The sequence below is a fragment of the Oryx dammah genome, unplaced genomic scaffold, assembly GCF_014754425.2.
Source record: "Oryx dammah isolate SB20612 unplaced genomic scaffold, SCBI_Odam_1.1 HiC_scaffold_15, whole genome shotgun sequence".
Taxonomy (NCBI): Eukaryota; Metazoa; Chordata; class Mammalia; order Artiodactyla; family Bovidae; genus Oryx; species Oryx dammah.
In genome coordinates, this window is record NW_024070199.1 from 30,592,609 (window position 1) to 30,608,368 (window position 15,760).

General features: G+C 46.5%; 1 protein-coding gene across 3 annotated transcripts in view; it reads right to left on the minus strand.

Annotated features, from left to right (window-relative positions):
• Nucleotides 1-15,760, minus strand: part of ETS1 (ETS proto-oncogene 1, transcription factor) — a 141,595-nt gene that overhangs the window by 69,266 nt on the left and 56,569 nt on the right. The window contains exon 1 of one of the 3 annotated variants that reach the window (XM_040255654.1): nucleotides 5,124-5,641. The exons of the other annotated variants lie outside the window; for them this stretch is intronic. Within the exon in view, the coding sequence (XP_040111588.1) occupies nucleotides 5,124-5,205 (82 nt within the window). The 5' untranslated portion in view covers nucleotides 5,206-5,641. Of the gene's footprint in view, nucleotides 1-5,123; nucleotides 5,642-15,760 lie in introns of those variants that run through there. 3 annotated transcript variants of the gene reach the window in all.

Genomic DNA, 15,760 nt, shown 5'->3' on the forward strand with positions numbered 1-15,760 from the left:
GCAAAGAGTCAGACACAACTTAGCAACTGAACAACAAAAACAGCATGCCCTGACCCATGACATGGGCTTGAAAACTCTACACTTTAGGCAGAAAAAAAAAGTAAAATGTATTTGCTGCACAGACAACAAACGCAGGTACCTCTGGCCTCCTTACAAGAAGAAAATTTAAATTATCTCTGGAACTAAGAAAACAAGCTAGTTACTGATCTATGTCTTTTGTCCCTCTGTTTGTGAGTGAGATCCATGCAGAGCTGCGTCCATGATGAAAGAGGTAAAACAGGCCGAATGGGGAAGCTCTGGGAAGGATGCAACCTTGGAAGTAAACACAATCCCGTCCCTCACCTGTGAGAAAAAGAACTCCGTCTGGAAAGCACTGGAAAAAAAAGAAGCCTGGTTCTCTGCTTGGTGATCTCAGGCAAGCGTTACTGGAATCTTAACGCATCTTCTTAAAGCAACTCACCTGGACTGCTGGCCCTGGAGGGAGTTCACAGGACAGACAGGCCCTTGCCCCCTAACTCAGAGGAGCCATGCAGGGTGACCGGGAACCCTTGCCCCCTGAACTCCCAAAGCACCGACCCCGCCCCCCGCAAGTGCGGCCTCTTTTAATTCCCTGGCTTTCTGTGAATAACATGGTGTTTTACCTAACACATAAAATGTTCCGCAAGGCTCATCAATTTGTAAATTTCTAACCTTGAGCCTTGAGGAAATTATGCATATCTTGGAATATCCTCCTCCACATCTAAACAAGGGATATAATAATACGTCCCCTACCCCGGAGTCGGGCTGTCACGTGGGAAAGACCCTGGTTCAAAACGCAGGTTCAATACATGTTTCAGAAATACCCGCTACAACTTGGGAGTGGCAGGAATCTACCTTCATTACGAACTCAGGGAATGCCACCACAGCCCTGCGTGATTCATTCTGCAAACCAGCAACGACTGTAATTACTCTGTCGCTGTCGCAGAGTTATCTGTGCTCTTTGCAATAGGGAGCCTGGCTTTCCTGAAATATCCTGACGTACGCTAACCAGCTCTCGGTTCTGCACAGAATTTGATGGAGCCCAGAGCAAGCTGAGCTCTGGTAGGGTAGATCTCGAGCTGGTCTGTCTCCTAGGAGGTGATCTCCCTACAGGGTGGTCTGGTCTCTTTAAGAAAGAAAAAAAGTTACAGAGACAAAAAAAAAAAAAAAAAAAAACAGCAACACAAACCAACCAAAAATGCCAGGAATGCAAGCTCTGCCAACCAAATAAATAAATAAGATGTGAGATACTTTATAATAACTGGACATGATACTTTTCTCAACCCTGCATAACTGAAAATCTCTGCATTTCCATCAACTCTACAAATGTGCCCTGCCTCTGCTCCCAGGCAGCACTGACAACCTCCATCACCCACAGTAACAGAGTCTCTGAGCCTGTAACTGACAATCAAGCTCCAGAGATGCCCTGAGCCTCTGAGCGTCCCCTGGTTCACTGAGTTTGCTGTCGGGGACACAAAATAGAGTGTGAGATCTCAGTGAGGCAGGTGAAAAGGTCCTCTCTAACTTTTCTTCTTTCCCTCTCAAGTAATAGGGGAGGTACGTAAGACGGCTGTAGCCCCTATAAAACACTTCATTCTAACCCCTCCACCCACCCAATTCTACAGTCACCAAGGTCATTTTGTGCTGTTATTACAGATCAGCACTGTTTTAAGATATGCATACAGTAACAGATTTATTTCCATCAACCCTATGAGGTAGAACGGTGATCATACTCATCTGACAGCTGCAGGACCTGGAACACAGAGAGATTTGTTCAAAGTCACAAAACTAGTAAGTGGCACAACTGATTCAAAACTAGACAGGCTGGCTCCAGAGACCCTGCTCGGAAAGGAGAAGAGTCCGGGGTGGTCTGGAAACACGGTGAAAGAGTGATCCTAAGAGCACGGCAGCTCTGCGTTTTTTGTCTGCATAGTTGAAGTTACAAAGACTGACCGAAGGTGCTGGGAAAAGACGAAGCTTCTTCCTGTCTCCTAAGGCAATACAGGTCAGAGGGATGGACAGCCTTTTCTAGGATTGGAAGGGGGCTGATACTTTCAATCTTGTAAAAGACCAAACATTCAGAATCAGAATTCCTGCTCTTCTCTGAGCATTACTGCTCACCTCACCAAGAAGGTGAAGTGGGGAAAGAGAGAAAAAATTAAGCGGCTGGGATGTATTTGCTTTGGCACCCAGCCTCCACCCCTTCTCAGCAAACTCCACACCAGGTGGGAACGCCACAGACTCTCTGTGGTCGTGTTTGTTTTAACTCATTTAAGCTCCGAGAACCCGGCAATCATGTATTACAATCAAAGTGATATATGCAACTTTACACTTACAAGGGAAGTTCAACGGCAATGTTATTTCCAAGTATATGTTCATTTGGCCCTAAAAGCTGTCACAACTCCAATGAGGCCTCAATCCAGAATAAAAGTGAATAAAAGTTCTTGATCAGACCCTAGCCACTGAGATTGGCAAATAACCCTGGGCTCCTGCTGGGACACCCACCTCCCTCCTGCCTCTCTCTCCAGCTCTCATACATTTGGGGGGGGTGGGGCGCGGGGGAGGTTGCAGAGGTGATAGCTGGTCTAATTAATGAAACCAGTTCAGTTCCCCCCAATAGTTGTCTCCACACGTAAGAATCTAAACAAGCCAAAGAATCATTCTGGCAAACATTTAAGTCACAGCTGTAGACATGCTATGAGACGTTAAACTTTTAAAATGTCCTGTATGGTCTTACAGGCAAGGCAAATCTCCACTTTGCCAGTGAGTGTCTTTTCCCACCAACAAAAGCCAGCAGCCCTGGCCAGTGCTTCCTGCACCCCTGCACCTGCAAGTTCAAGTCTCAACTGAAGTTTCTCTGCCAAGCTTTACAGAAGCAACTTGCAGTATTACTCAAGGCAACTGTACACTGAGAAGGCAGAAACGGAGATATATTGCACTTGAGCTGCTGGCTCACCAGACATTCTTAGGTAAGTAACCTACCTTCTCTGTGCCTCTATTTCCCTTTCTGAGCTATGAGTATAACAGTCACATATATCCTACTAACCCTCCAGAAAAGAAAACGAACTCAAATTTAGACATTATATTTGCTCTGTACTTTCAAGATTCTCTATTTAGTTTTCCCAAGATAGCACCAGAAATCAAATCTCATTACAATGAATGGCTGAAGACTTTCCAATTTCTTTGATCAGCTGAAATTTTGTTGTACTGAAGGCTGTTGACAAAATCAGATCAGAGGCATGTAAACCATTTTGCAAAGGAAGGACACTGTAAATTTGGTTATTATAATGGTGATGACTGCAGCATTAGGCCTCACTGTCCCCATCTTACAGATGGGAAAGCTAAGAATAGTTACTTGCTCAGGATTTATTTTTATCAATAACCAACAGAACAGCATCATCTACTTAAAACCTCTAATATTTACTAAAACACTCCCCCAAAATGCTTCCGCTGTTTACTGTGATCTAAAACATGTGTTGCTAGGGGGCCCTTTTTCCTTCCCAGCACACCAAATCCACTGTAGGTTTCTGAACTGACAGATCCACACGCTATTTCCCAGACAACCAAATCTGTCTCTTCCCCATAAACACACATATAAACAAGCCATACTTAAGAAAAGGAGGCATTAGTTGAGATCTGTCTTTGCTGGGAATTCTCCTTTCACTTCCTCTATAAATGGTTAGCATCAATTGGGACTAAGAGAATTTATTCTGGCTTCTTTAACAACACCCACCCTCCAGCCCCCAAGGCCACCATCACACCAGCATCATTTCTAAACTGTAGCTCTCTGTGCCTGAAATGTCTCCGAGGTTCTAGTTCATCTCAGCATCTCTGTGACAACAGTCTTAGTCTTTCTGTACCTCCCAGCGAGCAACCCAGAAACCCTGGGCTTGAGTGTTAGGGGGTCTAAGAGAAGTCACCACCCACTGCTGTGTCTTCATTAAAGTCTCTGAAAGATCTTCAAATAAAATTCAGCCTGGCTTGTGTTGAAAGTTTAAACAGATTAAGAAAGGGTTAAAATAAGCAACTGATTACGGTGGAGGCAAAAGAACTGTTAACCACCGCACCGGCTGAACTTATTGATCATCAGATACAACAGAGCTGCCTGTTACTGCGATTAATTATTTTCCAAAAGCATCAGCTCGTCCCTCTACATCTTTCTATATACTTTTACCTCCAAAATCATGAAGCTCTTAAGGACAGCTGGCAGTTCCTATCCTGAAAGAAAGCATCTTTTCTTCTCAAACTGCATTTATTCCAGAAATTCTAGAGTGCCAGAGTCCATTAAACTGCTCAGCATCAAAAACTGTGTCTAAGACAAACTAAAATTTCTTTCCTATCCCTTTCTTCTGCAAATCCAAGAGCTGGACAACACACCAACCAAAGACCCAAAATCACATTTGGTGTTGGGAGGTTTTCCCTCTTTTCATAGATCTTAGGTAGCAAGGGACAAATTAATGGCAGATTAGAAAGATGGATAAAGTAACCTGCATAAACAGAATGGGGATGTTTCCCCTAGTTAAGATGATCATTTCAGCTCTGCGTCCATCTCCATACCCTCAAGCCCGAAAAGGGACACTAGACAGCAAAGGAACATGTGACAGGAGAGCTCAGGAAGGTAGGACATTTGAAAATGTGCTTGAAGGCCAGCCAGTTAGACACCCTTTGGGCTCTTACTCCCCAGGGCTCTCCATCTAGCTCCAACTCTGGGCGATGCGGCAGGGTCAGGGAATGATGTCCTAGGCGGCAGTGTCCACCCTCACTAACGTTAAGGAATAAGGCCAGAGGGTTCCCGCTCATTTGGAAAAATAAGAAAACAGGAATGGGGGTGCTGGACATTCTAAAAGCTTTTTTCCCACTACTCACAAAAACACAGCTGTGAAAATAAATACCACCCCCCACCCCCAACAAGGGTATCGGGCCACCAACAGTCCAGCTCTTCCTCATGTCTACATCTTTCCAGCTGCCACCAGCATCGCCTGCTTAACAGCTGGGGCAGAAACGCACCACTTGCCTGGAAGGGAAGATCACCGGGGGAGAAGTGGAGGGGACCCAGGCCAGAGGCCGAGGGCTGGGGTTGAGGGGCCTCGGCAATCACCACTCACCCGGGGAGGGGAAAAGCTCCATATCCACTTTTTCCGTCTTGATGATGGTGAGAGTCGGTTTGAGATCGACGGCCGCCTTCATGGTGCCAGGAGTGGGGAGGGGGGACAGACGGGGCTAGAGGGAGTTTGCTGTTATTCTTGTTTTTCTTTTTAATGGGAATGAGTAACAAGGGAAAGGGGACAGGGGAATCGGACCTTCTTCTTTAAAATCTCAAATTTCCGCTGACTTTGTCCCGCGCCCAGAAGGTGAGCGCCCGGAACTCTCTCCTGGGTAGTTGGCACTTTGCGGGAAAGTGCGCGCGCGCCGGGTCCCCGCCTCGCCTGCGCCCCGCCGGCTCCCTCCTCGTCCGCGCCCGGCTCCCTCCTCTCCGCGGGCAGCCGCCTGCGCTCGCCCTCGCCCTCGCTCTCCAGAGCCGACTCCCTCCCTCGCCCGCGCGCTCTCCCCTCCTCTTTGGGGCGTAGCTCGCGGCGCCGGGCCCGGGCAGTGGGTCTGCGCGCCCGGCCCCCACCCCCAGGATCTCTGCGGGGCGGGAGGGGGGGTGTCGAGGGGACTCAGGGGTGGGGCGACGAGAGGCGGGCGAGGCCGGGAGGCGGGGCCCTGGACCCTCGGCCAATCGCCGGCCACGGCCCAAACCGAAAGGAAGCGGGGCGGAGCTCGGGGCCCACCGCGCCCGCCGCGCCCTCGGCTTCTCGCGCCCTGCAGCCGGGTCGCCTGGGAGCCGCGCGCAGAGCCGGCGGGCCGCGAAGCCCCCTACCTGGGGGAGAAGAGCCCGGAGCGAGCGGGCTGGCTAGTGCCCGGGCCACCCCGGCAGTTTGGGAAAGTCCATCTGATTCTCCACGCATTCTTGAGGACTTGGTCACCCGCTCCCGCCCCCTCCCGGGAGCGGCATAGTTTTCTAAGTGCGTGTCCATCATTCATTCACAAAGACTGACACACAGGACGTGAGGCAGCGGCTGGAGGGGCGTGCGTGCGAGCAAGGGGCTCCGAGCCAGTGTCCTCAAAGGGCTCTGGGAATGCTGGACTCCGGCCGCTTAGTGACTCAGGGATCGGGGCTGTATTGCTGGAGGAGCCTTGATTTTCCCAGAGCCCACCCGCGTCATCGTTAAGAAATCAATTAAGAAGTGAGCTGCCCTTGATAAGAATCTAGCTGCCACTGGTACGGATGGAGCCCAAGGCTGCCTCCTGGAGACCCCAAAACAAAGGCCCAACGACTTCTATAGTATAGTATTAGTAAAGTCAAGAACCGGGGCCCCAAACTGGAATCCAGTCCTGGGCTTCCTTGAACTTCCAGTTTCCCTACAGCAGTGGTTCTCTTCCTCTAATTATATCACCATTGGCCAAAGTTTTGTCTTTTCTTTCACAAATTCTCCTCTACTAGATAAAACTGACAGCCCTCCTATTGCCACTGTCTAAAACATTATACACAGCTCTGTGGTTTGAAATTTCTGGAGTATATCATTCACAGCCATGACAGAATCACAGTTTCAGCCCCCTTTTCCATTTGGGAAGCCCAGACACTTAGGATACGCTAACATGACCCCTGCGTAATTAATAGTTTGCCAGTGGCGCATTGGTTATAAACGGAGAGAGTTGGTCCTAATTAACAAATCAAGCAGTAGACCCAGAGGTGCACACCTAGACACACGTACAGATATTGGGAGCCAGGCATTGATACCTATCTTTGATGAACTAAAAGAGTAAACATAAATCTCTCTGAACAACCTCAGAGGAAGCTATTTTTAATCCTGTTTCCTGATTTCTAAGCATATGTTGAACTCCCACCACATGGTTATAACTGTAACCTCAGCCTCTGATAAGTCTTAACACACCTGCTTACCTCATCTAACTCCAGTTTTGTCCTCTTGAAGTATAGTAATTTACAGGTTTCCCACAGCCAGGGAGGGAAAGAGCCAGGAAGAGAAGATAAATCTTAAATCTGGGGCTCCTGGTTCAAACTTCAGGTTATGCTCGTCTTCCAGTGACTCTGTAAAGTATTTGTACGGGGGTAAGCCTGATAGACGAAGGATTGTTGTCATCCAGCTGTGTTTCCAAAAGGTATGAGAACACAGCGCTGGCCCCCAGATGACAAGAACAGACCCATCAGATCCTGGGAAAAGCTGGGGGAAACAGCGCATGAATGAATTGTGCATTTGCACATTCAAATGAGCAGCCAAGAAAAAGATCTTGAACCAATCCTGCCTTACCCACTGTGAATACATCAGCAAAAAGAACTGTGCAAATTAGGAGTTGCTTTGGGGAATTTTGTTTTATCAATGTTATGTTAAGGAAATGCTGGCATTTTTTTTAAATCCAGGTGTGAGTATTCTATTTCAAATGCAGCTTTCTCAGAGCAAGTCCTGTCTCTCTCCCTCAGTCCTTTTCTCAGCTTTCTTTCCAGGCTAACCTAAACACTGCTAACCACCCCCATCCCTGCAAATTAGACACTCAAAGAGCCTACTATGATAGATCCAAAAACACTGTCCACTCCAGCAGTGGGGGAAGTTTATTCCTTCAGTTCCTCAATGATGACAGCTCAACTTGTCAGTCATCCTTTATAACCCAGTCCTGAAGCACAGAAGCTTGAAAGGTTTGACTGTGCAAATCAGGGAATGGGGTTTGGGAGATAGCCAGGGGCCACCACCGACTTCTAGGAAAGTTACCCTGCAGGAGGCCATTTGTGAATATTGATGTTAGCAGAAGTTATACATCCAACCTCCCATCTGGATGAAACTTCCCTAAAGACAAGGAGCACTTAATATGGACAGAGTTATAGTATTTTTTACATATTTGTGATTTGAGTAACCCAATCAGGCCTGCAATGATCCCACATGGTTAATCTGATAATTTCGATAAATGAAATCCTTATTCTCTGTAGGACACAAGCAGATTTTTTTCTAAATATTCCTATGGACTTGAGATGATATTTGTATCATATATGCTGTGCTTAGTCACTCAGTTGTGTCTGACTCTTTTCGACCTCATGGACTGTAGCCTGCCTGGCTCCTCTGTCCATGGGGATTCTCCAGGCAGGAAAACTGGAGTGGGTTGCCATGCCCTCCACTTTGTATCTTACTATATCCTAAAAAACAGTGCCTTGCATGGTGCCTGACACATTGTAGGCACTCAATAAATATTCACTGAATTGTGAGCTATCAGGCTGCCCAGGTGGCTCAGGTGGTAAAGAATTCGCCTGTCATGCAGGAGCCGCAGGAAACATGGGTTCAATCCCTGGGTAGGGACGATCTCCTTGGGGAGGAAATGGCAACCCACTCCAGTATTCTTGCCAGGATAATCCAATGGACAGAGGAGGAACATGGAGGGTTACATTCCACGGGGATGCAAAGAGTTAAACACACACACACACAAAAGCCTGAGCACACACATAAGTAAGTAGTGAACTATCACCTCCCTAGTCACTAGGGACTTTTACCTTGCCACCAAAGCTTCTCAATACAAAGGATGAGTGAGTTTGATACTGAGGGCTTGTGAAAATGAGCTAAACAAATGCAGACCTGCCTCTAGGTCTGACCTTTGGCTTGTCTGATCATAAGCTCTACTCCCCAGCACTCCTGTCCACTCTGGTTCATTAGTGCCTCAGTTTTCCCATTAATAAAACAAGGTCAGCTGAGCTTTGCCTTCCAGCCCCTTGGGCAGGTTGTTTCAAGACCCTATCTGCTTTTTAAGGCACTCAAGAGAAATCAACCAGGAATGACTTTGTTTTTGCTTGTAATGCAGCAGTCTGTTCTTCCTACACCTGAGAGAAAACAGAGTTGTATCTTCAAACATTCCCAAGACTTAGGGAATTACACTGAGCAAGCGCTGAAATTCCTCAAACTAGAGACATCATGTCAGAAGGATTCAGGACAGACATCAGATGTTGAGGGGCAGGGGTGTGGAGTCAGACATTAATGATACCAAGGACACAGTCACTTTTTATAAGAACTCCCTCAAAAACATGAAGTATGTAAAACACATAAAGTCTCTTTTATCCTCCTCCCTCCACTGTACTGCAGTATCAATAAAAAAGAAATATAAAAATACACCTAATTTTAGACAATCCTACAAGATCCTGAAGACTGTCCCTCTCCAGAAGTGTAGTGGAATAAATTGTCTCTTTCTCGCATCTTGACCAAAAACTGAAGAATCTCAGAGTTGTAAGCTAAAATACACTTTATTAAAGGTAGGTGCGAAAACATCCAGACCGCTAACGGCTAATCCAGAGCAAGTTTATGACTCACAGACGATTTACTGGTTTAAATGTAAGAAAAAAAAAAAAAAAGTTTTCAATTAACAACCTTCCCGCTTTGCGTTTGTGGTTGTTTTTTCTCTGAGAATAAAAGGCAACAGTCACCCTGTCACACACAGAAACAGGCTTCTAAAGCTTAACTCTAAAGCAAGTAGTTTCTCTGTGATAAGTTGAGTCACTGAAAAGCACCCTGCAGGGAGAAAGATGCCTGGGGCTTCCATATCTACCGTTATCAAGCTGCCATAAAATGGAAAACTGGAGAAAATGAAAAGAACTCTCTTAATTAAACTCGGATGCCCAAAGGCCTTAGGGTCAGTTCAGGAACCCAAGCGGGGGACTCAAGCTGGGCTGTCGCTGACTGCAGGCTGGCTCTGTGACCTCACCGAAGCCACTTAACCTTTTTGTGTCACAACCTCATCCCTGTTTCAGGGAATAAAAATCAACCCTGGCTCTCCCCTGACCGTGTAATACAGACTCATTAACTATTGTTTAGAGGGTACAATAAACAATGAGCGATAAGTAAGGGGGGAAGCCGGGAGGAGAGGGCGGGCTGCGGAGATGGGAGGACTTGGGGCCTGTTTGCCCTGGGAAAGTTCTCCAGGATAAAACCAAGAGGAGCCTGAGTAGTGCAAACTCTGGAATAAGACTCAGATTGAAATTCCAGCTTGAGCCACTCACCAGCTGAATTACTCCACAGAAGTCCTTTAAACAATCCCAAACCTAGTCTTTCCCTGTTGAAAGTGAGGTTGCTTGGAGGATTACGAGAGATAATGCAAGAAAGAATTAGCACAGTGTCCAGGTCAGGAAAAAGAGCTCAAATAAAGTTTAATCACTGTTACTACTTTTAAGAGCCAATAGACAGTGGGATGGGCTTCCCAGATCAGGCAGTGGTAAGGAACCTGCCTGCTAATGTAGGAGATGTGTGTTCAATTCCTGGGTAGGGAAGATCCCCCTGGAGCAGGAAATGGCAACCAGCTCCAATATTCGTGCCTGCGACAGCCCAGAGGAGCCTGGTGGGCTACAGTCCACGGGGTCTCAAAGAGACAGACATAACTGAGCTACTGAGCATACACGCACGAAGATGGCAGGACGTAGGAGAAATCACAAAAAAATATCTTCTCCATGGCCACCCCCTTTGCAGAGTAAGGTGGACCCTCTATTTACCTGAACTGTCTTATGGACAGATTAGGGAACGATCATATCTAATTTTTAAAAATCTCTCCAACCCACTCCCTCAGAACCTGCCCAGCTTGGACCTTGCTTTAGATATTCCGGTACTGCCTGGGTTGGGAGAGGAAACTGCAGACTTGTATTTAGAAGTCACGGCAAAGCTGTACATCAGGTTCAGAAAGAATATCATGTTTGTGGTGCCTCTTTGGAGACAAAACCTTAGGTCTTGGCTTCATCACATGTTATAGTTAGACAGACTCTCTTAGATAAAGTTCAGCCCTGCTATCTCCAGAGGAAAAAATGACTCTGAGCGAATAAGTCATTCTGCCAAAGGCCAAACAGTTGAGAAAAGACTGTCATTTCACAGCTTGGGCGTCTCCTTGGGTTTATAGATACCACACTGCAGGGCAAGTCACTCACCGTCATTCGGTTTGGCCTGTTCCCAGACACCCTTGAGAAACGAAGCAGGATACAGCATACACAGGAACAGAGAGATGCTCAGACTCGATTTCTGGAAATCTAACAGTCTCCTCTGCCCTGGATGTGTTGACTTCGGGCATGCACGCTGCAGGGTAACCACACTAGCATTCCCTGCGGGAGACAGCTTGGCATGGGCTTAAGGAGAGAAAGGGTCTGGGCTGGCTCATCGCTGGCTCATCGCTGTCTGCCGTTTCTTTAGGCTGTAATTACGACCCATTCAGCTGCATCTGCAGCCCCAACAATGTGGGATGGATGGGCCTCATCCACAGACCAGGCGACATTTGAAAATCCACCAGTTCAGACAGCACGTACTTCTTTCGCAGCAGCTCAGACTTCTGCTCACACAGAAGGTGGTGAGGAGCTGCCAATCAAGGCTACAGGATCTGAGGTTCCCTCCACACCACATTTCCTTTCCTTGAGGTGAACTGAGCACCTGTCCAGGAATTTTGGCCCCATCTGGGCCTGGGTCATGCGGAATGCAGGCTACCCTGGAGCCGCTGGGTTCATGTAGTGTAAGTGTGAATTCTAATGTAAACTGTCCTAAATTGGTCCCTGGAGAATGGAGAGGGACAATGGCGTGTGCAAAAATGGTGGAAGAATCAGTGTTCTTTGATATCATGGCTGGAGCAGAGAACCAGGCTCCTGGTGGGGAGCTCAGAACCCCAGGAGAACAAGATCCTGAGCCCCCCCAACCAGACTGCAGGTAGTTTCATCTGGTGGAAGGCTAAGGGCCCCCAATCTGATCTCATCCTGCTTTTCTCTTGGCTTACAAAGACAACACCAGGCTTCAGAACAGATGTTCTCTGCAGTTGTAGTCTGAACCTTAAATTAAGATAATTTTATTGTGACATCTTTCCTTTTCTTTCCCCCCTTTCATTGGGAAATGCCAAGTCAGTTGCCCCAAAGGACTAACCTTTACCACCCTAGAGATGAAGGAGAGGAGGTAGGGTGGCGAATTTCTTCATTCTGTTCTCGATGCTGCAAGTTAGGCAGAGGAAGCAGGTGGCAGTGGAACAAGACTAGCTCTAAGAGGAAAAGGGGAGATGCCACCAGAGGAAGCAGGGGAGGGCACCTTTCTGACAACAGTGGGAGGATGGGTGAGGGGGAACACAGAAAGGCACCATCACAGCATTTCTATGTCCTTGTCATTCTGGGACTTAAATCTCCAAGTTTCCAAAATGAAACTGAGGCCTGGTCTTGTATCTGGTACCTTGCCTGCGTTGATTTCATTGACCTGCGTGGCCAACAGTCAAGGAATAACAATCAAAGAAATCAATGGTGGTCCAAGCTGGAAAAGGATTCAGAGCAGAAAGGCGGAAGCTGCACAGAAGATGAAGATACAATGGATGATCAAGAGGAAAACCAAACACAGAGGGCATTTCTCAGTCTTTCTGAGACATGGGCACTTTCTTTATACAAAGAATTTTCCACCCCACCCCCATGAGGTGCCCTCTGGTGCCCAGAACACCCCAAGGGAATATTTCAATATGTACATCTGCCGCCTACACTCCCTAAAGACAGCGATTAGTTGGTCATCACCGCCAGTGCTCAGCTCAAGACAGTAGGAGCTCAATAAATGTCACCGATTATTTAATTAACGAACAACTTCCTAAAATTTCAAATACCAATCTCTGAACTCAAATATCAGTCTTCTTTTTTCAGTCTAAAGTGAGACTCAAAGTTATCCAATGATTAAGATAAAGAGGTAAACAGGTGACTCTTTTTAACTGAAAAGGTCTTTATCAAGTTTAACTCTCCTGTTCTCATCGCCTGCTTCTGATGCCCTTAAAGGAAAATATTGCTAAGGTCACCATATTCATTTTATTTTTCATATGAGTATTCATGGATATAGTTGTTTGTGAAAAAATAAATGGCGTTTGGCTTAACCACAAAAACCAACCAGTCATTTTGTCATTGGTCTGAACTTATACACAGCATACTGTTCATATTGTCAGAAACAGAAATTCCTGAACTTAATTTGCATCTTTTATTTCACTGATTATCTTGAAGGTAAGATTCAGAGTCCCTGGATCCATTACTCAGATAAGAGAATACGTGAGATGAACCCAATTTTCTCCATCTTTGTGAGGAAGAAGAGCTAGACACTTCATAGGGAGTCCAGTGTCATCCCCTTCACCTTCTCAAATTTACTATAATTTGTCAGGTCCTCAGAAACGATGCATTTTTTAAAAATTGTTTGACCATACTATAGGCACCCCCTCCAGTGAGATAGGGGGTGTGTTGGGAGGAGATGAGGAAGGACAAGATAGGGAAAGTCAACTGAGTTATTACCACCTAGCAGGTGGCATAAAGACACAGAGAGAACGCCTGACCTCTCTGGCTGGCTGGACCATGGCAGAGGACACCTCCTTGCACTAAGTTATGTCTCCTGATGGGTCATGACTATGCTGTCAAGGAAAAGCAGGCTGAAATCAAGGAAAAAATGGGTTTGGTAGGGATCCACCATTGCCTTTTAGCTGCCATGAGAATTATCAACACACATCATTTTATATCACTTCCTCCAAGCTAATTACACAGAATTGGCCCCAGAAAAAAATGAAGTGTGTTACACGGAGAACATCTTACTAGTCAGGAAATATAACATTCTTTGAAGCTGTCACCTATAAATATCTCACTCAGGTATCTACTCCTCTCTTTACTTCAGCAACCTCCACTTCACCACATCACTGGGTTATATATAATGAATTTATACCAGTGCTCCCTTAGCTGATGGACTTCCCTGGTGGCTGTCTACAATGCGGGAGACCTGCATTCGATCCCTGGGTTGGGAAGATTCCCTGGAGAAGGAAATGGAAACCCACTCCAGTACTCTTGCCTCGACAATCCCATGGACGGAGGAGCCTGGTGCAGGATACTGCCCACGGGGTCGCAAAGAGCCAGACACAACTGAGCGACTTCACTTTCCCTTAGCTGATGCTGAACCTAGTAGCAGAGAAAGTGGAACGCAGAGCACTAATTCAAGTCCCTTGCTGTTTAGTCTCTTTTTGCATGTGTACTGTTCCCCAGAACACGTGCACAGAATCTGAGTTTCATGAATACACAGGACCATATATCCATAAAAACAAATCTAGGGTATCCAGTGTCATTATTCACATTTACAATGTACTGAGCACCAAATATGCCACTGATAGAGCTGACAGTTGAAAAACCACCTCAAGAAGGGATATGTCAACTCTTCTCTGGGATGACAGCTCCCATTTAATTCTCTGCTCTTCAGGGCCAAGGAGATGACGCCTATTTAACTTACAAAGAGCCAGCTGGGCTCACTCGGCACATTGAGTGGATGGTCCTAGTGATGACGCATGAGGTGGAAGAGACCCGGCTCACATCCCTGGATTGGCTCCTGTACAATGAAAGCCCTTCTCCCTTTGCCTTGATGAAGAGGGGAGAGGCTAAGCCGGTGTGTGTGATGTGCAAGAAGGCGCCATTTTATCAGTCAGGTCCGAGAAGTACTTTCAAGTGTTGGGGGCTCTGAGATGATAGGGAAGGTGGAGAAGGAAGAAAAGTAGAAACCAGAGAAGTTATTCCTTAATGGAAGTGTATTTCATCAGACTGATCAGAAACATGTGTTTTCCCCAGACAGGGAAACCATCTTGAAAGACTTCATCACACAAAGGCTTTGGGTGGAAGCAAGCTCCACCAGGGACCCGCTGGGGAGGGGGAGGGAGCAGGGAGGGAGCAGGGAGGAGGGCGTGCAGCTGGTTGGGGAGCTGGCAGGGGATGTGGGAGGAAAGCGCAGCCGGCGGCGGGCCGGTTCTCTTGTGGCAGGTTCCCAGGAGAGGTCCCTTTCCAGGAATTAAAAATTCTAAATAATGTTCAGAATTTTGAAAAATCAAAAAGATTATGGACTATTCTTTCAGGGAATTCCACAGCCTTGAAAGAGACCAGATGGCTGGCAATCACCAACCCAGACCCAGGAAAGACCTAGCATCCACATACACTCCCGTTTCAGTGAGCAAACGTTTTCTCTCCAGGAGAGTATTTTTTTTTTAATTGAATGTGATGGAGCTGAGGTGTGGAGGTAAGGGACAATTCCAAACAACCCAAATGGCCTCGTGCCCAAAAAACCAAAGCATAAAACATAAACCAGAAGCAATGCTATAACAAATTCAATAAGGACTTAAGAAAAAAACGTGGTCTTCATTAAAAAAAGATATATATATATATATATATCCCATACAAAGACCTGTAGTTTTTTTTGCCAAATTAGCTATCAGGCTTTGGTTTTCTAACTATAAGGAATGCATTTAATCTCTAAAAGAACTGAAGAGGCATGGGGTAGAGTGGTTAAGGGCACAAGCTTGGCTTCAGGTGGACAAGAGTTTGTGTCAGCTTGGCTTTTCTACAGCTCTCAGTCCCTTGGCCTTAGCCTCAGTCTCTTCACCTGTAAAACAGGTGATCACAGTGCCCATTGACAGAGTTAATCTGAGGATGGAATGAATTTGTGCCAAGTCATTTGCACCGTATCTACCACAGAATAAGCACCCAACGACATTTTGCTGCTATTATTCATTTTTTAAAAAATCAAGATGTTGACTTTGGATTTGGTGACCATAAAATTTTCATGGAAGTTAATCCAAGAGATGGGGACATAGTGGTCCCATCAAAGTCATGAAAAGTGAAAGTGAAGTCGCTCAGTTGCATCTGACTCTTTGAGACCCCATGGACTGTAGCCTACCAGGCTCCTCCATCCATAGGATTTTCCAGGCAAGAGTACTG